The sequence below is a fragment of the Dama dama genome, chromosome 20 (genome assembly GCF_033118175.1).
Source record: "Dama dama isolate Ldn47 chromosome 20, ASM3311817v1, whole genome shotgun sequence".
NCBI classification, from domain to species: domain Eukaryota; kingdom Metazoa; phylum Chordata; class Mammalia; order Artiodactyla; family Cervidae; genus Dama; species Dama dama.
In genome coordinates, this window is record NC_083700.1 from 106,733,459 (window position 1) to 106,756,369 (window position 22,911).

General features: G+C 41.0%; 1 protein-coding gene across 1 annotated transcript in view; it reads left to right on the forward strand.

The window, feature by feature from the left end:
* The window catches only part of PSMB2 (proteasome 20S subunit beta 2), a 34,529-nt gene extending 12,570 nt beyond the window's left edge, over positions 1-21,959 (forward strand). Inside the window, exons 4-6 of the mRNA XM_061122418.1 lie at positions 18,054-18,216; positions 19,657-19,706; positions 21,727-21,959. Coding sequence (XP_060978401.1) covers positions 18,054-18,216; positions 19,657-19,706; positions 21,727-21,834 — 321 coding nt within the window. The 3' untranslated portion in view covers positions 21,835-21,959. The remainder of the gene's footprint in view (positions 1-18,053; positions 18,217-19,656; positions 19,707-21,726) is intronic.
* The last annotated feature ends 952 nt before the right edge of the window (positions 21,960-22,911 follow it).

Below are 22,911 nucleotides of genomic sequence, written 5' to 3' on the forward strand. Positions count from 1 at the left end.
GAGTGGAATATTACTCAACAGTAAAAGAGAATGAAATAATACCATTTGCAGCAACAGGGATGGACATAGAGAATATCATATTAAGTGAAATAAGTCAGGTAGAGAAAGACAAATATTCTGTCACTTATATGTGGAATCTAAAAAATAATACAAATGAATCTATATACAAAACAGAAACAGACTCACAGACATGGAAAACAAACACATGGTTACCAGAGAAGGGGAGGCGTGGGGGTTAAACCAGAAGTGTGGGGTGAGCAGAGACAAACTACATAGAAGAGATAAGAAACATGGATTTTGGAAGAAAAGCTACGAAAAGCCTAGACAAAGTATTAAAAAGCAGAGACATCACTTTGCTGACAAAAGTCTGTATAGTCAAAGCTATGGTTTTTCCACTTATGTATGGATGTGAGAACTGGACCATAAAGAAGGTTGAGTGCCAAAGATGGATGCTTTTGATCCGTGGTGCTGGACTGCAAGGAGATCAAACCAGTCAATCCTAAAGAAAATCAATCCTGAATATTCATTGGAAGGACTGATACTGAAGCTGAAGCTCCAGTACTTTGGCCACCTGATGAGAAGCACTGGCTCATTGGAAAATATCCTGATGCTGGGTAAAACTTGGGGCAGGAGGAGAGGGAGGCGATAGAGGATGAGATGGTTGAATGGCATCACCAGCTCAATGGACATGAATTTGAGCAAACTCCGGGAGATAGTGAGGATAGGGAAGCCTGGCATTCTGCAGTCCATGGGGTCGTAAGAGTTGGACACAACTTAGTGACTGAACAACAACAGGAAACTATATTCAATATCTTAAAATAACCTATAATGGAAAATAATCTGAAAAAGTAAATATATATAACTGAAGTCACTTTGCTGTATATCTGAAACAAACCCAAGATTGTAAATTAAAGCTATACTTCAGTTTAAAAGAAATTCTGACATCAAGACCATAACAAGGACTTCCCTGGTGGTCCAGTGGTTAAGAGTCCACCTGCCAGTGCAGGGGACATGGATGTGGTTCCTGGTCCGAGGAGATCTCACATGTTGGGCAGCTAAGCCCACATACCACAACTACTAAGCCCGCACTCTGTAGCCTACGAGCCGCAACCATTGAGCCCAGGTGCCATGACTCCTGAAGCCTGTGAGCCCTAGAGGCTGTGTTCCACGAGAGAAGCCACGGCAGTGAGAAGCCCCTGCACCACAGTGAGAGAGTAGCCCCCGCTCACTACAGCTAGAGAAAGCCTAGCTGCAGCAACCAAGACCCAGTGCAGCCAAAAGCAAATTAATTTTTTAAAAAGACCATAACTAGACTTGAATTTATTTTTTTTAAGTGAAAGGGAAAGAATATATAGGAAAGAATTTCAGGTATCAGTCATTTCTAGAAGTGACTTGTCTCTGCACTCTGGCCTGAATTTGAGTGTGTTTAGTCTGGTTAATAGTAGGCAGGTATTGTGTGCTCCTGTCCTAGAAAGACCCTGTTGCCTTGAGCCTTCTATTCAAAGGACAGTATTGTCCTCGTGCCTTTGGTGGCTGACACAAAGACATCATCTGTTTATTGGTGTCGGTGAGGTCATGTGATCTTGTGAACAGATGGCCCAGGTAAAACCTTGGCTTTGCAGGTCTTGTCCCCTAAACACAACCAACCATTTGTTACTTGTGATTAAAATATCACTAACAAGGGTAATTTCACAAGCTTTTTGGCAAATGTGGTTAGCAGGATGTGACATGACGCAGCACTACTTTCTTCCTCCATGTGCCTTCTCCCTTGAGGCCTCATCTCCCCTGCTCGCCCCCTATCTCACCCATGCCCAGGCTTGCCTTCTAGCTCACCTGCTCCAGATGGGCGACACAGTGGGAGGACACTGGCAAAGGCAGATGTGTTTATTTTCCGGAGACAAAATGTTGTGTTGCTGCAGATGGCAGTGCCTCGGAGCAAATGGCAGCCTTTGACACTGCTGCCATGCAGCCTGGGCATCTTGACAGACAGCGCTGGCTCACTCTTGGTGATGGGGAAATTGAAAAAAAATTACCAAGAAGTTCCTCATGGAACTCGTGGAGTTTCAGTGCAGTCAGTGGTTTTTTAGACCTGGAGAGGTGTTTTCTTCCCTGCCAGACCTCAGTTAGCTAGTCAGCTAGCTGGATTTTCACTATGGGCCAAGAGTTATATCTGTTAATTACTTTTGTCTACCAGCCTTAATAGAACATAGAGTAAAAACTTAAATGGCTACATATAGATGGACATTCAATGGTATTGCAAAACGTGCATTTCAAGTCACATCTCACTGGAATCTCTCAGGGTTGAAAGTGGCTCATGTCTACCCCACTGGAGATAGCACCATTCTATTTTTAGTGGTCATTTTGATTATCCAAAGGCCCAGGGACAGATGTGCCCTGAAGTTCAGATGCCTTAATTAATATGACAACACTTTGTGCTTATAGTGTTTTTCTGCCAAGAAGAATAAGAAATCTGACAGCTGCCCTTTTAACCAGTTTATTTATAGAGTCATTAGGGCTTGACTCAGTCCATTAAAGAGACAAAGACTTGGATGTTGAATCATTGTGCTTGCTAGTTTCCTAGGAAAAAAATGACTTAAGAACATCCTTCTCTGAAAGTTACTAGCTTTATCAAGAAACGTTTTTTCTTTCTTTCTTTTAAAAATATGTGCTGTTTTTCCCAGTCCTGGCGCTGATAGAGTTAGGATGACTTAAGAACATCCTTCTCTGAAAGTTACTAGCTTTATCAGGAAACCTTTTTTCTTTTTTTTGTTTTTAAAAATATGTGCTGTTTTTCCCAGTCCTAGCGCTGATAGAGTTAGGAGTTTGCAGGTGTAAAGTCCTCCCCCCTCCCCTTCCCCATCTCTCTCCAGGGGGTTGTATGTGAGAAGGTGTTGCTTTCTCACTCAGAGAGCATATATGTGCTACCCTGTTGTATGCCTGCTGTGAGCATAGAGAACCCCTATTCTCCGCTGAGTGGAATGAGCCTATTGGGTGGCTGGGATTGTGTAACCTCATAATGCCAACTTTTCACTTAAAACATCTTTCCTGTCCACAGTGGGGGTGAAGCAGTATAAGTAGTTGGCCTTAAATTTGTGTTGTTTTGAAACTTGTATCTTGAAAATTATGTGGTTCCCTGTTAGGATTTGGTTTAAGCCGTAAGCAGTAGAATACTGTTTTACTAAGCAGCAAAGTGTTTACCATTAGAAATACAGATTTACCCCACCTTTTGACATTGCTTTAAACCAGTGCCTTGGCCTGTGTGGGCATGCCCTCACACATATTCACAGATAAAAATACACATGTACCCTGGCATCTTAGTGCTTCTCTGTACCTGCCATGGACCAGGATTGTGCAGAGATAGGAATTCAGGGGCTGATCCAAGCAACTGTGAGATTTTCTTTATTCCCCCCAACAGGGGAATAGGAAGCCTTTGGAGGGAGAAATAGGTGACTCTTCTGTTTCCTGACTTTGGTTGTAGTTAAATGTATGTTCACTTTATTCATTAAACCATATGTGTATATTTTATGTACTTTTATGTGAGTGTATTATTTCACCAAAAAAGTTTAATAGCATAAAAAGGAAGAGTAAAGGAGTAGGAAAGCATAACACATTTTTTTAAAAGCTAAAAATGAAAAAAAAAGTGTTTAGATTTACCATTACTTTTGAGTGTAGACAGTAAAGCAGATAGCATGAAGTAGATTGGAAAGAAAAAGGGAAGGGAGAGGAAGTAATCTGAATCTTTATTAACTGAAATACTTGGCCAGAATTTCACATTTCCTTTTGTGATGCCTCCTAATTTGTACAGTATAATATAGCTAAGAGGTTCTATAGGTGCTGCTAGCCATCCATTCAACAAATCTATAGCCTGCACTGTCCTTGGGAGCTGAAGGAATGTGCAAAGCTTAGTATGTGCCTTCAGATGGGGCGGTGGAGAAATAAACAGCCATGCTGCAGAGTGACAAGTACTACAGTAGCCTCACAGGTAGTTGCTCTATAAGCCGAGCCTAACCTGAGTGTTGAAGGACCAGCTGTCATTAAGGCTAAGATGGAGCAGAAAGGAGCCCTGAAAGTGCAGGCCTGAAGGAGTGTGAGGGAGGGCTAGGCTGGTGGTGGTGGTTTAGTTGCTAAGTCATGTCTGACTCCTGCAACCCCGTGGACTGCAGCCTGCCAGGCTCCCCCGTCCATGGAGTTCTCCAGGCAAGAGTGCTGGAGTGGGGTGCCATTTCCTTCGGCACAGTCACTTTCTAATGACGTTGGGGGCAGGCACAAATGGTTCTCTGAGCCTCCTACTCCAATTTTTTACCTATTTTAACTAGTGGGGTACTGGATACGAATTAGGGCTCTTCGGATGGAAAAACAAATAGAAATACATATCTTCATATAGTTTTTACTCTAAACATGATATATACAAAATCTGCAATCTAAAGTAGTCTGTTAAATACGGCTCGGGGTTTTAGGGGAATGGTAAAAGATTGAAACTAGAGAGTTAGTCCATGTTATGAAGACTGATAAAAAAAGTTCTTGTGCTGAAAGCAGTGGGCCTCTCTGGAAGCTTGTTGGCTAAGAGGGGGTTAGCGTGATCAGATGAGGTTTGGTTAGACCATTGGCTACTCTTTGGTGGATCATTTGGGGAAAGCAGACAGCAGCAGTGGCTCGGTGGTACAGAATCCACCTGCAGTGCAGAAGACAGGAGACGCAGGTTTGACCCCTGGGTTGGGAAGATCTCCTGGAGGATGAAATAGCAACCCACTCAGGGTTGTAATACTTGCCTGATGCCTGAAAAATCCCATGGACAGAGGAGCCTGAGTTAGATATGCTTGAACACAGCACACAGCACAGAAGGAAGCAGGAAGACCAGTGAGGAGCTTTCATGTCCGTTGTGTTGGACCTAGGCTGCTATTGGGGAGCACTGTGTTCTAGTACAAGGGTTCTAAATAGTCTTTTCCCCAGGATTTTCTAGTTGCTGTGGGCATCTGAAAACATACAATTATATGTTGCCCTAAGTAGGTTTTTTCCCAGCGACTTACTTACTAACTCAGGGAGATGAATCAGGTCAGATGCTCAACATTCAAAAATACTCGAGGGTGGGAGTTCCCTGGTGGCCTAGTGGTTAGGATTCTGGGCTTTCACTACCACGCGCCAGGTTCAGTCCCTGGTTGGGAACTGATACACCACAGCTGAGCAGTGTAGCAAACAAAACAACAACCCCAAACAAAGATACTCATGGGCATGTTCAGCATATGCAACTTAATATGTATCTGCCTTGGGGTGTACAGAGCATGACTTCGGCCCTGGAATTTTTTGAGAACCGATGAAGGTATACGGAGTCTTACATTGGGTTGGCCAAAAAGTTCATTTCAGTTTTTCTGTAAGCTATTATGGAAAAACCCGAACAAACTTTTTGTCCAACCCAGAATTTTCCCTGGAAACTGCCAGCTCATGAAAAAAAAATTCAAGTGACCTTGTTGCAGACATGGTGTTGTTAGTTTTACCATTGCACAGTCAGCAATTTTATTTTGATGTTATTTGGGAGAAAGCAGTATTTTTGATTAGCAAGTAAAATTAATGTAGAAAACAAATACTGTGTTAACTAGTTGGTATAATAAGGCAGCTGTGCCGTGTTGCATTTCAACTCATTAAATTTCTAAACTTCTAATTACGATGAGATCACAACAGAAGAACCACTCAAACTTGGAGTTAGTGATGGTTTTAGAGAGGTAAAATTTACAGAAATTTCATAATTATTGAGTATAATTTTGCTAAAAATTGAAGTATACACAGTATGTAATTTTTTGCTTGTAAAATTCAGATTCAGTTGACATTTATTAGGCCCCTGTTACTTACTGGGCCTTCTTCTAGAAACTTTAACACAGATGAGTACTTTTCATTCCTTGCAGCTATCAGGCAAGCAGGACTGTCCCCATATACAGATGGCACACTTGAAACTTCAAGGCCAAGTGGACTGTCTTTTATAACACAACTGTAAAGCACTAAAGCCACATTTGATCTCGAGTCCTTATTTTTCACAAAGACACATGCCTAACTTTTGGTGTATGTCATTTTAAAAATATAATTTTCCAGGGAAACTCTGTGTTTCCCCATATTTGTTTGTTACTCACGAGAGCTTCTTTGTGCTCTCCTGACAACCTAGGAAGACTGTCTCTGCCACGGTGTGTCCTGTAGTAATTGTTTCCTCTGTTGTCGTCCACATGTGAACATAGGAATGTGTGTTTGTGTAAATAAAACCTTCCAGTTGGCTGACTCCTCATTCAGTCTTCCCTCATAGCTCAGTCAGTAAAGAATCTGCCTGCAATGCAGGAGACCTGGGTTTGATTGCTGGGTCGGGAAGATCCCCTGGAGAAGGAAATGGCAACCCACTCCACTATTCTTGCCTGGAGAATTCCATGGACAGACCATGGGGTTGTGAAGAGTCAGACACAGCTGAGCATCAGCTAACACTTCACTTTGATTCAGTCTCATGATCTCAGCTGCCCGTTGTTTTTCTTTCCAGTTGCCTCTGAACAGCTCAGTTTAAGCCTCACTGGGTCTGAAGTGAGTTTTTCACATTTGCTCTACCGCCTTTCCCTTTTTTGAGCATCCTCTTAACTCCTCTTTCTCTCTCACCTCTATTTCACTATTCATTACATACATAGGAATATGTATTCTACCTTCTAAATATATCTTATATTCCACAGGTCTCCCTCCATCCCTACTGCTTCTGCAGTGTTCTAAGACATGAAAAAGGCTTATATTGGCATGGGAATGGGGATGGTTTTCACTGGTTCCTCCATAGTTTATGTACAGAAGCTCTTTTTTGGGGGGTGTGGGGGGCTGCTCAGCTGCAGGGTTTGTAGGATCTCAGTTCCCCAAGACAGGGATTGGACCTAGGCCATGGCAATGCAAGCCTGGAGTCCTACCTAACTACTAGGCCCCCAGGGAACTCCCCATAAGTTCATACTTTATAGTCTAGGAAGTCAATGACAGTATCATTCCAATTCCTGTTATCTCAGTTCCTCTCTGCTTTCTACTGAAATCACCTAATTCACTAAGTATACATGTCCCATATTTCCCAGTACCCAAATATTCCCTGTTCCATTGTGTCTTTTTTTTTTTTTTTTTTTCCGTTGTGTCTTTACCTTCACAAATGCTGTTTCCTCCATCTGAAATCTTTCCTACTCCAGTCTGTCTTGTCAGCTCCTTCCAGATCCAGGTTTCCATCTTCATCACCTGGAATAATTCTTCTCACATAATAAGTGCTCAATAATATTTATTGAATTTATAATGTATTCACATTCCACATGCAAAAGTGAAGTTGGTTGGGGCATTCACTCCTTTCATAATTATTCTGTGCAGCCTCAGAGAACTCTTCTCAGGATTTGATTGAAGCCTTTTATAAACTTTGTATGGTTTTACTTAAAGCGTAGTCACCTCTGTTATTAGAAAGAAAAGATTGACGGTTTTCCTTAAAAGAGATTCTGTCAAAGAGGATTAAAGTCAAGGTGCAAGTAATTCTGTATTGCTTAGGCATTAGGGGTAAGGAGTTCTTCCTCAGCTCCAGTACTATCCCCATCCATAATCTTTTAGAGCTGGGAAAGGTACTTGGTCACAAGGACCGTTGGAAGCTGCTAAAATCTTTTAGATTTTCTAGAAGTGTTTGAAGTAGTGAACATTGCAATTCCAGTATAGGTACAAAGTCTCTCTTTAATTAAAGTGGCAAAATTAACATTGAAATTTTAAAAAGTTATACCACCTAATCTAGCCAAAGCAGAGAACTGATAAATTCTGTTGGTTATTGGAAACAAGCTCCTGATTCAGAGTTCAGAGCACCAGTGTAAGAAAATAACAATGGATCCTTTTTATTTATTAACAAAGTTGAAAAATTGAGCATTGGCAAAGCAGTTAAGGTGTTAGCATCTGTTTATATTTATTTAGTATATCTTGCATAGTTGTAGACCCTTTAGAGAAGTCATAATGGTCTGACATTAAACCTGTCCTTTTAAAGCTTAAAATATTATTGGTCATATAAGAGCCAATACACGAAATAGAGAACAATAGATGCTGATATGCAAAACAGTACATTCTGAACTATTTGAGTGTGAAACTGACATTTACATATTGAATCATATTTTCACACTAATTTCCATTTCGTGGAGGCAGCATCGTTTCCTAGAAAAGCACACAAGACTTGAGATTAGAAAAGCTGAATTCTGGCCCTGACTCTAATTAGCTGTGTAATTTAGAGGAAGTCACTGTCCGCTCTTTGAACCCGAGTCCCCACATTTATGAGAAGGACATCGGATAAACTAGATGAGCTCTTAGATCCCTTCTAACTCTGTAAACTGCACTTTTGTGAAATATTCTTGGTGCCAAAGATGGAATTGTAGGCAGCTTTGACAATCAACTGGACTAAATGAGATAGCCGACACTGTTCCGTTCAAAGCCCAGTCTCTGTTTAGAAGCTGCTTTATTGAAACACTGTTATCATTAGCCAAATCCTTTGTCCCCTTGGTGGATCTACCTCTCCTACCAAATTACTGGCCCACAAGGAATGGAAGTATACTTCACATGCTACTTAATGTTCAAAGGTGTGCCGCACATTGCAAAGGAAACTGCCTCTGCCTCGTTCTCCAAGGCACCTCACTTGTAGCGACGTCGTCCTATTCAATTAGAGGTGGGAAAGGCTGGCCTGGCTCCAAAGGAAAGCTGCCAGTTCCTCTCCTTCTCTGTGTCCACGCTCGGCAGGATGCTTCCTCACGCCCACCTCTCTCCCCCTTGCTGTGACTTTGGCTTCCGCCAGATGTCACACCGCTGCTTGTCACCGCCCAGACTCTCGTCGCTGATTTTGTTGTTTCAGTGTATTTATCACAACTGTTCTCTTTAGCTGTAAAATTTATGGAATTTCACACTCTTCTTAATCACTACCGTGTTTCTTTTTCATGAGAGAGGGAATATACAAGGAGTTGTATGCACAGGAGTTAGAAGGAAATGCTCCAAGAGTTAGAAGGAAAGTTTGCATATGTGTGTGCCATGTATACCTCCCACTTTCAAATGTACAAGGGAATTGAGCTCAGAGGTGCAAAGTGAAACTGAACTCAGTTCTGCAGGGCTCACAGGTACTTAGGAAGTCCATTTCAATCCCAGGGAGAGGGACATAAGAGATGTGCTTATTGGCTAATTCCCCTGGCTTTAATTGTATTCCTTTTAGCAACAGAAAAAGGTGGATAATTTTATTAGCTTTCTGTGGTACTTGTTTTCTTGAGCGGCGCTGTGTCACTTGTGGGATCTTAAGTACCCTGACCAAGGATTGAACCCAAGTCCTCAGCAGTGAAAGCTTGGAGTCTTAACCACTAGACCACCAGGGAATTCCCTGGAACATCTTCTTGATCTTACTATTATCTAGTTAGATCTGTTAATAATGTGATCAAATCCTAAAACCAGTGGTGGTGGTGGTGGTGATGGTGATAGTAGATCATCTGTGTTATTACTATGTAACAGGCGTTTCACTGAGCACACTTGTTGTTTCAGTCACTCAGTAGGGTTTGACTGTTTGTGGCTTTATGGACTGCACCACACCAGGCTTCCCTGTCCTTCACAGTCTCCCAAAGCTTGCTCAAACTCATGTCTATTGAGTCAGTGATGCGATCCAACCATCTCATCCTCTGTTGTCTCCTTGTCCTTCTGCCTTCAGTCTTTCCCAGCATCAGGGTCTTTTCTAAATAGTTAGCACTTTGCATCAGATGGCCAAAGTATTGGAGCGTCAGCTTCAGCATCAGTCCTTCCAGTGAATATTCAGGCTTGATTACCTTTAGGACTGACTGCTTTGATCTCCTTGCAGTCCAAGGGACTCTCGAGAGTCTTCTCCAGCACCACAGTTCAAAATCGCAAGATGGGCCTTTGTAGGCAGAGTTATGTCTGCTTTTTTAGTACACTGTCTAGGTTGGTCATAGCTTTTATTCCAAGGAGCAAGTGTCTTTTAATTTCATGGCTGTAGTCACCATTTGCAGTGATTTTGGAGCCCCCAAAAATAAAGTCTGTCACCATTTCCATTGTTTCCCCATCTATTTGCCATGAAGTCATGGGACCAGATGTCATGTTCTTAGTTTTTTGAATATTGAGTTTTAAGTCAACTTTTTCACTCTCCTCTTTCATCTTCATCAAGAGACTCTTTAATTCCTCTAGTTAAAGCACATTACATTTATTTACTTAAACCTTGCCATAACCTTATAATGATGGATACTGTTATTATCCCTGTTGTATAGATGAGGAAATCTCAAAATGACTTAAAAGATCTCCACTTTAAAAATAAGCTTATATGATGTATTTTTTTAAGGTAGGAAAAGAAATCAATTTATCTGTTTTGTTTTTTTCTTTCCTTATAAAAAGTGGCAAAATTTTGGTTGTACTTTATTTTAGAAACTAAAGTTCATTTTGAGTTCCCAGGGTGGTTCATTTAAATTTATGTGTGTCAGTTAGATACAAATTAATTTTTTAATTTTTAAAAAATATTTGTTTATTTATTTAGCTGCATCGGGCCTTAGCTGGGGCGCGCGGAATCTTCATTGTGGCACGTGGGCTCGATAGTTCCGTTGTGTGAGCCTAGTTGCTCCACAGCATGTGGGACCTTAGTTCCCTGACTAGGGATCAAACTTGTGTCCCCTGCACTGCAAGGCAGATTCTTAACTGCTGGGCCACCAAAGAAGTCCCTGAGTACAACTTTAAACCTAAACATGTTGGCATTTGCCCTGCAGACCGCTGATGGTGATCCTCGTGGCCATTGGACAGTGTCTCAGCGAAATGTTTAGATTAATTTATTGGTCACTTGGATGTTTAGGTTAGTTAAGAATTGTGTGTATTATTTAGTGCTTGCCTTTGCTATGGAAGATGCCTAGACATAAAAAATAGTGTTCCTTCCTTTGGGGACCTCATAACTTTGCTTTATTACTTAGACTTGCTATCTAAATAATTAGAATAGTGGAGACAACCAAAGACTTAGATTATATCATGTACAGGATAAGGATTACCTTGTTAAAGATAGAGGATCCCTGGCAGTTTTATCATGATTGATTGGTGTTCCCATTTCTTCAGGATAATTGGCAAATTCTCACATGTAATACTGATCGTGGGAAAGAAGGGAACTGATGAAAAGGTAGATAGAAAGTGAGGCTTACCACTCAGAATGGACATATCTGTAAAGGTAGAAATAGTATGAAGGTACCTATAAGTGGTAATTTGTTCTGTCTCCAAATCTGGATGTAGGGTTTGTTGTTTTTGTTTTTTCAGGCTTCCAGAAAAATGTTTCTATGCCTGTATCAATTTCAAGATAGATTAGGCTGTGTGTACTGTGAAGCAGATATGCTTGAAGTGTCAATGCTTGTGAATGTCTGTGACAGTGAGTGCTCTCACCTTAGGGCTCCTGCCGAGAGTCCAGGAGGGAGAGAGGAGGAGGCTCTCATACATTCTACCACGTGTCAGGCGGTGTGCTGGGCACTGTTACAAAAAGCCCCCAGATCCCTTTAGGAAGGTGTGTATGGGGTATTTATTTCTTTTCCTTTAAATTTTTGTTTATTTTCCTTTAAAAATTAAAAAAAATTACTAAGGTATAGTTCATTTATAGTGTTTCAGGTGTATGGCAGAGTGAATCAGTTATACATATATATATATATTCTTTTTCAGACTCTTTTCCACTGTAGGTTACTGTAAGATACTGAATATAGTTTCCTGTGCTGTACAGTAGGTCTTTGTTGTTATCTGTTTTACATACAATGGTCCATATCTGTTAATCCCAAATCCCAAATATATCCTCCCCCCCTTACTTTTTGGTAACCAAAAGTTTCTTTTATATGTCTGTGACTCTGTTTCAGTTTTGTAAGTAAGTTCATTTGCATTTTTTTTTAGAGTCCACATATATGTGATACTTGTCATTTTCTGTCTGACTGACTTCACTTAGTATGATAATCTCTGGGTCCATCCTTGTTGCTGCAAATGGCATTACTTCATTCTTTTTTTATGACTTATTAATGGTGTGTGTGTATATATATGTGCCACATCTTCTTTATCCATTCATTTTTTGATGGACATTTCGTTTGCTTCCATATTTAGCTATTGTAAACAGGCCTGCCATGGTCTTTGGGTTGCATGTATCTTTTCAAGTTAGAGCTTTCTTCTACTGTATGCCCAGGAGTGGGGTTGCTGGATCATATGGAAGCTCTGTTTTAGTTTTTTAAAGAACCTTCATACTGTTCTTCATAATCACCACACCACTTTACATTCCTACCAATAGTGTGGGAGGATTCCTTTTCCTTTTATTTTGATCTTGCAGCACAGCATGTGGGGTCTTAGTTCCTTGGCCAGGGATTGAACCCATGCCCCCTGCATTGGAAGAACAGAGAGTCTTAACCACTGGACTGCCAAGGAAGTCCCTAATTATAGGTTTTTAAATGATGGCCATTCAGACTGGTATGAGGTGGTACCTTATTGTAGTTTTGATTTGCATTTCTCTAATAACTAGATGTTGAGCATTTTTTCATGTGCTTTTTGGCCATCTGTATGTCTTTGGAGAAATGTCTAGATCTGCCCATTTTTCCTTGAGTTGTATGAGCTGTTTGTATATTTTGGAAATTAATCCCTTGTTGGTTGCATCTTCTTCTTAAAAATTTTTGTTTGTGTACTCGTTTATTTCTGGCTGTGCTGGGTCTTCGTTGCTGTGTGCGGGCTTTCTCTTGTTGTGGCGCGTGGGCTTCTCATTGCAGTGGCTTCTCCTGTTGTGGAGTGTGGCCTCTAGGTGTGTGGGCTTCAGTGTTTGTGGCTCCCAGGCTCCAGAGCGCAGACTCAGTAGTTGTGGCATATGGGCTTAGTTGCTCCTTAACGTGTGGGATCTCCCTGGACCAGGGGTCAAACCCGTGTCTTCTGCATTGGCAAATGGATTCTTTACCACCGAGCCAGCAGGGAAGCCCCCGGGTTGCATATTCTGCAAATATTTTCTCCCATTCCACAGACTCTCTTCATTTTGTTTATGGTTTCCTTTGCTGTCCAGAAGCTTTTAATTAGGTCCCATTTGTTTATTTCAGTTTTTATTTCCTTTACTCTAGAAGATGGATCCAAAAGGATAGTGCTGCAAGTTATATCAGAATGTCCTGGGTCTTACGTTTAGCTCTGTAATCTATTTTGAGTTTATTTTTGTATATGGTGTTGGAGAATGTTCTAATTTCATTCTTTTACATGTAGCTGTCCAGTTTTCCCAGCACTACTTATTGAAGAGACTGTCTTTTCTCCATTGTATATTCTTGCCTCCTTTGTCATAGGTTAGTTGCCCGTGTGTGCATTGGTTTATTTCTGGGCTTTCTCTTCTGTTCCATTAATTTGTGTCTGTTCTTGGGTCAGTACCCTACTGTTTTGATTACTGTAGCTTTGTAATACAGTCTGAAGTCAGTGTGATTCTTCCAGCTGCATTCTTCTTTGTCAAGATTGTTTTGACTATTTAGGGTGTATTTGACTATATGAGGAATTCATCTTGTATCTCATTTGCTAGGAGTGGATGGTCTTCTCCTGAGTGCTTGCCTTGTTTTTCCATGGACACTGTGAACTTCACAGGTGATTATGTTTCCCTAGTAATTATTTTAGCATTTATTGAGCCTTTACTATGTCTTGGGTACTGTGCTTGTTTTACATGCATTATTTCTTTGAATGTTCATTGCAACCTTTTTGTAGTAGGTATCCCAGGTTTGCAATGAAAACACTTTCAGAGACATTAGGTTACTTACTTTTCTAAAGCCACATGTCTAATAGTAGAGCTGGATTTCAAATTCAGGCCTACCTCTGTAAAGCCCAGTTGTTTCATCCTGACATGAGGTATTTTTTAAGCTATTGTTCTCCCCTTCATTTAATTTTAAATTCCTGTAGTATAATTTTTTTTCTTTACTTAGCAACCTGTGTCTAAAGGAAAGTAGAAAGAGAAGGACAGAACCTAGAAAAAAAACAGCAGCATATGTGTAACTATGGTGATGCTGGCAGTCAACTTAAACTTGAGCCAGTTCTCAGAAGTAGGACCTATCACTTTCTGACATTTGTTTAAAGATTTTCTTAATCTTTCTTGTTATGATACTAGGCATTAGTCACATATGTATGGAAAAATATATAAGGCTTTTTGGTATGATTGTTATTCAGTCAGCAAATCTTATATACTATATGCTTATACATCATTGAACAAGCCAGAGTCCTGCCTTCAGGGAGTTTGTAATCAGTATAAATATTTGAATAGGTGGGTTGTGTCTTACACATACTATGTATTTCCCTAAACATACCATAGTCACACATGTATATGCTGTAAGAATTTCACAAAATTGAATGGCTTGGAATTTGTTTTATTCAAGGAAAACACTGTTGCTTCAGGAATAGGAGAAAATATAAGAATCAAGAAACCCATCAGTATGGCTTTGTCACTTTGAATGCCATGATTCTTAGAGGAGTAAGGGAGTAGCAGTATATAAGACCTTATTTGAAATTAAAAACCAAAAACTGGTGTGAGCCAGAGATCTCTGATGGAGCATTGTCAGAAGAATTTCAGAAACTGCAAGTTGTTACACAGATGTAATGATTTAATTAGTCTAGATAACACCATTTATTTATGCTTAAGCATCTCACACATGCAAAAGTTGGTAATTCAAAGTCACACAATAATTTGTGAGTTATCTTCTGTACCACGTGTTATAGCTTCTGAATACCGACTTTGATGAGTGTGTGTGTCAGATGCTTAAGCATAAATAAATGATACTATATAGACCAATCAAGCAATATGGTTTGTTTCTGGAATTCTCTTGACATCTTCACATAAAAATTTTTTGTGGTGGCTTTTAAAGATCACATTAATTGTTTTAAACACAGTTTGATCTCAGTGTGGGCAATATCCTCATTGGAGAAAGCATATATGGTTTCTGCTGGTTAGGTCTCTTTAGATATCTGGATGGATCCTTAATAAACAACTGGATAAAATAGCCATAAAAGGAATGTCCTCTAGTAAATGGAGATGGTTTGTTATCCTTTTAGCAAAAAGATGAGCTTATTTTGTGATAGGTAAGTAACTATATTATTAAATCTCTTGGGGAAGGAAAACAGTTTGGATATTTCTCTCTTTTTTTGCTTTTTGTTTTAATTTATTTATTTGGCTGCATTGGGTCTTGGTTGTGGCACGTGGGGTCTTCATTGTGGCGTGTGGGCTCCAGAGCGAGTGGGTTCAGTAGTTGCCCTGTGGCATGTGGGATATAGTTCTCTGACGAGGGATCGAACCTTTGTCCCCTGCATTGGAGGGCGCATTCTTAACCACTGGACTACCAGGAAAGCCCCTCTTTTTTGCTTTTCTAATTTTAACTATAAAAACACCATGGTATTCTTTGTCTCCCTGTTACATTACTGTTGTCACAGTTTTTTAAAAATACTGTTATATTTATTTTTTATTTTTAGGTAGTTCAAACAGTTTTGTTGTTGTTGTTTAAAGTGGTAAGCTATCAAAAAAGACACTGGGATATAGCTAATATACTAAGAATTTAGGTCACATTTTTTCTTCCAGAGTTCGGGATGTGTCACCTCTGTTATTTTTTTCTCACCGTATTTCCTAGAAAGTAGAAAGGGGAAGGATTAATTAACCTAGTTTTACATAGAAGGAAATATGTTCATAGAGGTTAAGTGTCTTGCTTAAGGTCAGACTTACTAAGAATGTAGTCACAGAATGTGGCAGAAAATTCTAGAGACTACTGGCAGAGGTTAGCATGCTACTTACTGGGAAATGTAATAGGCAGTTAAATATTTTCTCAAAAGACTTAACTATTACTGCTAATTTCTTACTCCTCTGAGTCTATTGACTGTTTTTTATCCCCAAGGCAGAAAGTTGTCTGCAGGTTAGAGCTACGCTGTAATCTTTGGGAAATACTACTTAGCGCAGCTGGCTTGGAATTCCAAGTAGGTATATAATGTTTTCATGTGTATCTTCTAACATGGGTTAGAGTGTTTCTTCAAGCTGCCAAGTGCCCATGCTGATCAGTGTTCAAAGAATACAAAACATCACTTCTAAGACCATCAGCTGTTATTACTTTATGCCCCATTATATGATGCATAAGTGTATTTAGTTTCATTTAATGTCCTTTGATTGAATTTGTAAGTTTAGGAATGGGCACCTAACTATGGGCAAGGCCTGTTCACTATCCACTGAGGCAAGGGCAAGAGGGAAAACATACTTTGCAGAGAAAAAAGGAAGTCATTTTTTCATGGAAGTTGCAGCACTGATGCCTGGGAACACAGACAGTCTGAATCCAACATGGCAAACAGCCCGCCTGGTGTAGAAAAGGAATCATCCATGTAGAGGTGAAGATCAGGGCAGACTTAGGGTTCTCTGTAGAAATTTGCTCATTACACTTGCAGGTAATACAAAAAAAGGATACCTATAAAATAGGTTATTGTAATTACTTTTGTTTCATTGATAAAAATTACCTTTTAGTTATCTTAGCACAGCCTTGTTTTATTAGAAAAATAATTAGCATTTCACCTAGCAGTTCTTCTAGAGTTACCACATTTCTTTGAACTTAACAACTTCCACTGCTGCTGTCTGCATTAAAAATGTAGTGACTTGGGAGTTCCCTGGTGGTCCAGTGGTTAGGGCTTTGCCCGTGCACTGCCTGGTGTGTGGGCTTCAGTCCCTGGTTAGGGAGCTAATAAGATCCTGCAAGCCGTGTGCCGTGGCCAGAAACAAGGTTAGTGATTTGATTGAAATATGTGAGAACTTCTACACTTTCTACCCTAAGACTTGTTTCTTTCTCTTTTTTAAATCTTTTTTATAGTTGATGCACAGTATTGTATTAATTCCAGATATACAGCAGAATGATTCAGTTATATATGTACTTTTTTCAGATTATTTTCCATCATAGGTTATTACAAGATTTTGGAAAAAAAAAAAAAAAATTTTGAATATGGTTCCCTATGCTATATAGTAAATCTGGTTACTTATCTATTTTATGTATAGTAGTTTGTCACTGTTAATCCCATACTCCTAGTTTATACCCCTCCTCCCTTTCCCTTTTTGTAACCATACATATATTTTCTATGTCTTTGAGTTAGTTTCTGTTTTGTGTGTAGATTCACTTGTATTATTTCTGGATTCCACATATAAGTGATATCATATAATGTTTTTCTCTGACTTATTGCACTACATAGAATATTATCTAGGTCCATCCATGTTACTGCAGATGGCAATAATTCATTCTTTTTATGGCTGAGTAATATTCCCTTGTATATATGTACCACATCTTCTTAAGTCAGGCATCTGTTGATGGGCACTTGGGTTGTTTTTATGTCTTGGCTATTGTAAATAGTGCTGCTGTGAACATTGGGGTGCATGTATTGACTTAGAGTTTTTGTCTTTTCTTGGACATATACCCAGGAGTAGAAATAGTGGGATCATATGGTAGCTCTGTTTTTAATTTTTAAAGGAATTTCCATATTGTTTTCCATAGTGACTGCACCAGTTTACATTCCCAGCAACAATGTAGGCCTTTCCTTCACACCCTCTCCAGGATTTATTAAATGTAACCCAAGACTTAGTTTCTTAATAGTGAGACATACAGTTTGCCATTTGAGATTGTGGTCCAAATGCCCATACTGAGCCTTTTTATTTTGGGTGATGTGGTTGGTGCTGTAGCTTTCTTTAGCCCATGGCCTGACATTCTCAGAATGGTGTGTTTTGGTTTCAGCTATTAGGAACAACACAAGAACACCCATGCTTTGTCTTTGAAAAGCTTTTATAACAGATTTTGGTCCATGGGCTTTAAGAAGCAGCTTTTTCACATACCTTAAAGTGGTCCAAATGGTCTTCTGTTCAGAGAAAACAAGCTGACCTCTCTTTACCTCTCACCACACTTTGGGTCCTTTAGATTTCTCTAAATCTTTTCTTTCATGATCATTTACTCAGCTGCTGCTACTGTTTATCAACAGTTGGAATGTTCCTATTTCCATGAGAGATGTTGGCGTTATTGCTTTGACCGTTACGTTACAGTGTCTTTCCTTGGCAGACCCCATATCATGTCAACCTCCTCCTGGCTGGCTATGATGAGCATGAGGGTCCAGCGCTCTACTACATGGACTACCTGGCAGCCTTGGCAAAAGCCCCTTTCGCAGCCCACGGCTATGGTGCCTTCCTGACTCTCAGTATCCTGGACCGATATTACACGCCAAGTAAGTTTCAGCTCTCTAAGCTGGGAACAGTAGCAAAGCCCTGTCCTCAGCTGTTTCCCGGCTTTGTGTACAACCCCTTGGAGTAGGGTGGCCAAGGAAAGTGCCCTCGGGAAGCTTTTTTCTGTAGGTCATTAGGGTTATGGAAAAGCTGGTCCAAGTCCCTCTTCCACCAGGTAATATGAGGTATTGCATATGTCCAGAGCTGGGTTTTATTTTAAAGGGGGGTTGGAATAATGACTAAAACTATAATTCTTCAGTTATAAAAGTTCAGGTTTTGCATTCATTTTGCCGCTACTTAGGGGCTCATTAGCTTCTCAGGTGTAGAGTAAACCAAGTGGTTTGGGTATGTTTGTTTGGAGCTTGTGATGATGAACAGGTCTCCAGGATGACAACTGAGGGTTTCTTTCCTTAAATATCAAAGCTTTTTAAGGCCACACCCTGTATTCTTATCACATAATAGCTGCCCTGTGCTATATGAGAAAGCTGGCTCTCTACTTGTCCATGAACTGTCCACTTGGCAAACCTCTAGACACAGGGTTGCTTCTGTGTTAAGTTCTATTTTCTGACCCCAACCCCAACCTCAGCTTCAGCCATCGTGAGCAATAGGCACTTGGGATTCACTTTTACACGCTGTAGATGCAGCACAGATAACCAGTTTTGGCCTTACATTCCGCTCTTCCCTATTAGTGTAGTGAGAATCTGGCTGGTTCTTTTTATGGCGCTGCCCTCTCACTCCACCTCGGCCATGCCAGAGCTTCAGGCCACATCCTGAAAAGATTAGCCTGGCGTCCTAGTGACCATTGCCTGATTTGGCATCTGTCAGTAATACAGCTGATTTGCCCACCGAAACAGCCGCCAGCCACCCCTGAAGCCAGACTGCATCATATGTCATCCCAGTTTGCCATGCCTGTGGACAGTTCCTTTGGCTCCTGTTTTATGAGCGACTCGGCCCCATCCTATGAATTCTGTTTCTATTGTTAAACCGGGGCCCAGCTGGCAAAGTGAGGCTAACACACTGGCCCTGTCCTCCCTCTCCCTGATTTGCAGCTGGCCAGGGCAGATGGAGCTGATCTAAGCCCTGGTCTAAAGGAGGGCTGGGGGTTGTTGGGAGTTGGGGGATGGGCTATAAAGAAGAGGCAGGCCGCTGGACTTCTCTGGAGGCAAGCACTGGGCATGGGAGGCAGATTCCGTCATGCTTGCCCTTCTCTGTAGCAAATCAATTCGCAATGGCTTGTGGCTGCCTGAGCACTGGGCCTGGGACACTCAACTGCATATAGAGCAAGTTTGTTGTAAATCAGAAGCCTTGGCTTTTTTTTTTTTGCCTTATCTTTTTGTGTGTCATGTTGACCTGAAAAAGTTTGAAACTTGGTTCAGAGTTGTGGCAGAGAGTTGGACTTAGTGTCAGCACCTTGAGGGCCTGACCTCCGTGTTCTCTTTCAGCTATCTCGCGTGAGAAGGCAGTGGAGCTCCTTAGGAAATGTCTGGAGGAGGTGAGTAGCTTTCATGGGATCCTGAAAGGAATGGTTTGTCTCTCTGTTGGCCAGTATTGTTTCCCTTCCTCAGTTGCGTTTTTTATGATCCTTGCCGGAAAGTATAATATCCACTAACCATATGTGAGGTTCCTGTCAGGGATACAGTTTGGTGCATAACAAGCTGACTTTTTTTCTCTCCTGGGTCACCATCTCATCAATGTCAATTTTACAATCTAATTACTTTTATTTTTGGTTCTTCCAGGCTAGTAATTCTCAAATTTTAGCATGGGTAAGAATCATCTGGGGAACTTCTTTCTTTAAAAAAGGCACATTCATGCTTTCCACCTCACCTTAATTCTGAATCACTTGTCCTGGTGTAGCTCTTGAGAGTGTCTTGGCCAGCAGTCCCAGGTGATTTTGCTGCAGATGGTAGCTGGGGGCGTGGGGTGGGGGGCATACTTTAAGAACTATTGTGCTTTTATACCTATTGTGGATTTTATACCTGCTCCATTTTTGTGTTACCTGGGGTTGGCCATAAAGTCTGCTTCCTTAACAGTACATGAGTCTGGGAGGGAAAGCCACTTCTGGGAATTCAGGAAGCCATAGAAGGTAACGAACAGGCTTTGGGCAGACGGAGAGAGTAGCCCTTAGTTTATGAGGCCAGGAACATGGGCCCTTCCCCTTCCAATACTACTGCTAGGAATCTGAGGCTCTGGTATGAAAGGAGGATGAGGAAGAAAAGAAAGCAGCTCCTTTAGGCTTTTTAATTCTTCTGTTGTTCCTATAGCCTAAGGATGAACTTGAATTTGTACTCTAGTGAGAAGAGAGTAGGAGCTTGAGAGCAGCTGGTAGCATCAGTAATGTCAGCTTGCTTCTTACACAAGCCTGTCATTTTCAGTCCACAGGGCCCCTTCTTCCTCTTGTTAATCTCCTTTCCAAAGCAGAAACTGAAAATAAACTCATGTGCTTTTCTTAAAAATTTAGCCAAGAGGCCATATTAGTCCGGCAGCTCCAAGTATTGCAAGGGTTTGCCAGGAAGAAGCTATTGGAATGTGGAATGCTTTGAGACTTTATTCCCCATGGATCCTCCACATTTCCTTATTATTGTCTCCTTTTCTTGGTCTTGGAACTTTCTTCTGGATATAGGAGTCATCAGCCAGGGAGGGCTGTGGAAATGGAAGTGGTGGTTGCTGCCCAGTCCTCATCTGTAAAGGAGATGGAAACATCGAGGGAGGGAGGGCTTGGGCCAGGGGAGGGTACATTTTCAGGATATGCCCCTGAGGGAGCAGGTAGAGCTTTGTGCCTTCTATCCAGAGATGAAGTGAGCTGTCCAGGAAGAGTCGCCCAGAGAAGAGACGATTTCCTCCAGGTCAGCTGTTCTCTTCAGCAGTCTCCAGCCAGGTTAATGGGGCCGTCTGCTTTTTGTACACAGACCACAGGTCCTTTGGAACAGCCTCTCAGACAGACAGTCACATGAGAGTCCAGAGAGGTTTCTTTAATGACAGTTCAGTTTGGATTGAAGAAGGTAGAAGTAGGAGTTGTTCCAAGAGCAGTTCTGAGACCATCCTTGCCACCAGCCTCCAGCTCTGCACACAGACACACTCGCATACACCTGGTCCTTATAATGTGGGTGGGTGGCTGGAGCATACTGTTGGACCTAGGAATACATGGCTTTGGCCCAAAGCTTTTCCTAGGGCAGTAGCTCCTTGGTTGGCTTGTTGCCTTGAAATATTTTGAAAGAGAAGTCTGTGTTTACCAGGCCGATGGGTGGCAGACTGTGAGGAATAGAACATTAGATGGTACCATTCTTCACCAGCTGATTGACCAGAGTCAAGCTCCTGCTCACTGCCTTCCAGTCAGCCTCCAGCTGCAGTTTGGGCTTTCCTCAGTATCTTAGTACCAGCTGTCCCCAGGAGGGTACCAAGCGCCCCCAAAGCAAAAGTCACTATCTGCTTATATGTCCAATGCCTACAACAGAGCCTGGACCACAGTTCTCAATAAAAATTTGTTGACTGATTTCCTTCATGTTTCTCTGCAGCTCCAGAAACGCTTCATCCTGAACCTGCCAACCTTCAGTGTTCGAATCATTGACAGAAATGGCATCCACGACCTGGACAACATCTCCTTCCCTAAACACGGCTCCTAACGTCATGCCCCCTCCCACTTGCCGGGGGACTTTTTTTGATGAGCTCCTCTATTTTTTTCTACTCTTTTGATGTGTGCTCTCCACAGATGGTTAATTCAAAATAAAGCTGACTGTGGGTCGATTGAGCCCTCTGGGTTGAGTCTGAGTTTACCTAACATCGCCTCAGGAAGGAGGTGGAGGAAGGATTACCTGCATTGGACTTCCTGCGAGGATTGTCTTTCCTCCTGCCCCTTTCCTTCACTGATGCTCTAACTGTCCTTCAGTAGCTGACAGTTTGCTTCCTAAGTCTCATTCCCTCTAAAGCAGTGGTTCTTTATTGCCCCTAAGCTTAAACATTTTAAAATTAATTAATTTGAATAGATAATACATACATCTAGAGAAAATGCAAACAGGACAAACACAGTGAAAATGTTTCTTCCATCCCTATAATTTATTCACCTTCTTCCTTTCCCAGAGGAAACTTCAGCTACTAATTTCTTATCTAACCTTTAGAGATATATTGTTCTTGTATAAAATACATGCATGCACATGTCCCTTTTAAAAAATATTTTTAAATGTTCTGCATATTGCTTTTTTCATTTAACACTATTGGAGATGGTTTTTATATCAGTACATAAATAGCTACCTTACTCTTACTGACAGTTGCATAATATTCCATGATTTTGGTGTACTGTAAGTGGTTAACCAGGTATTTCTAATCTAGTTTTTTGGTAATGAGTAATGTATATATTTTTCTATTGGCGCCACTAAAACAGTAGTTCTTAACCAGATGTATGTATCAGAATCACCTGGATGGTTGTCTTTTTTAATCAACTTGATTAGCCTGCATTCACTCCCAGATTCTAACAAGTTTGGAGCCTAGAAATATTTTTTAAAGCTTCTAACCCTTAGTCACAATAGAGAACCACCAATTTGAAGCTTTTTTGGAGCAGTGATCATCAAACTACAGCATGCATCCCAACTTCCTTATAGACACAGCTTGCTGGGTCCTACTCCTGTAGTTTGAGGAGGTGGCCTGAGATTTTACATTTCTGATATTTCTGATCGATGTGATGCTGCTGGTCTGGGAGCCATACT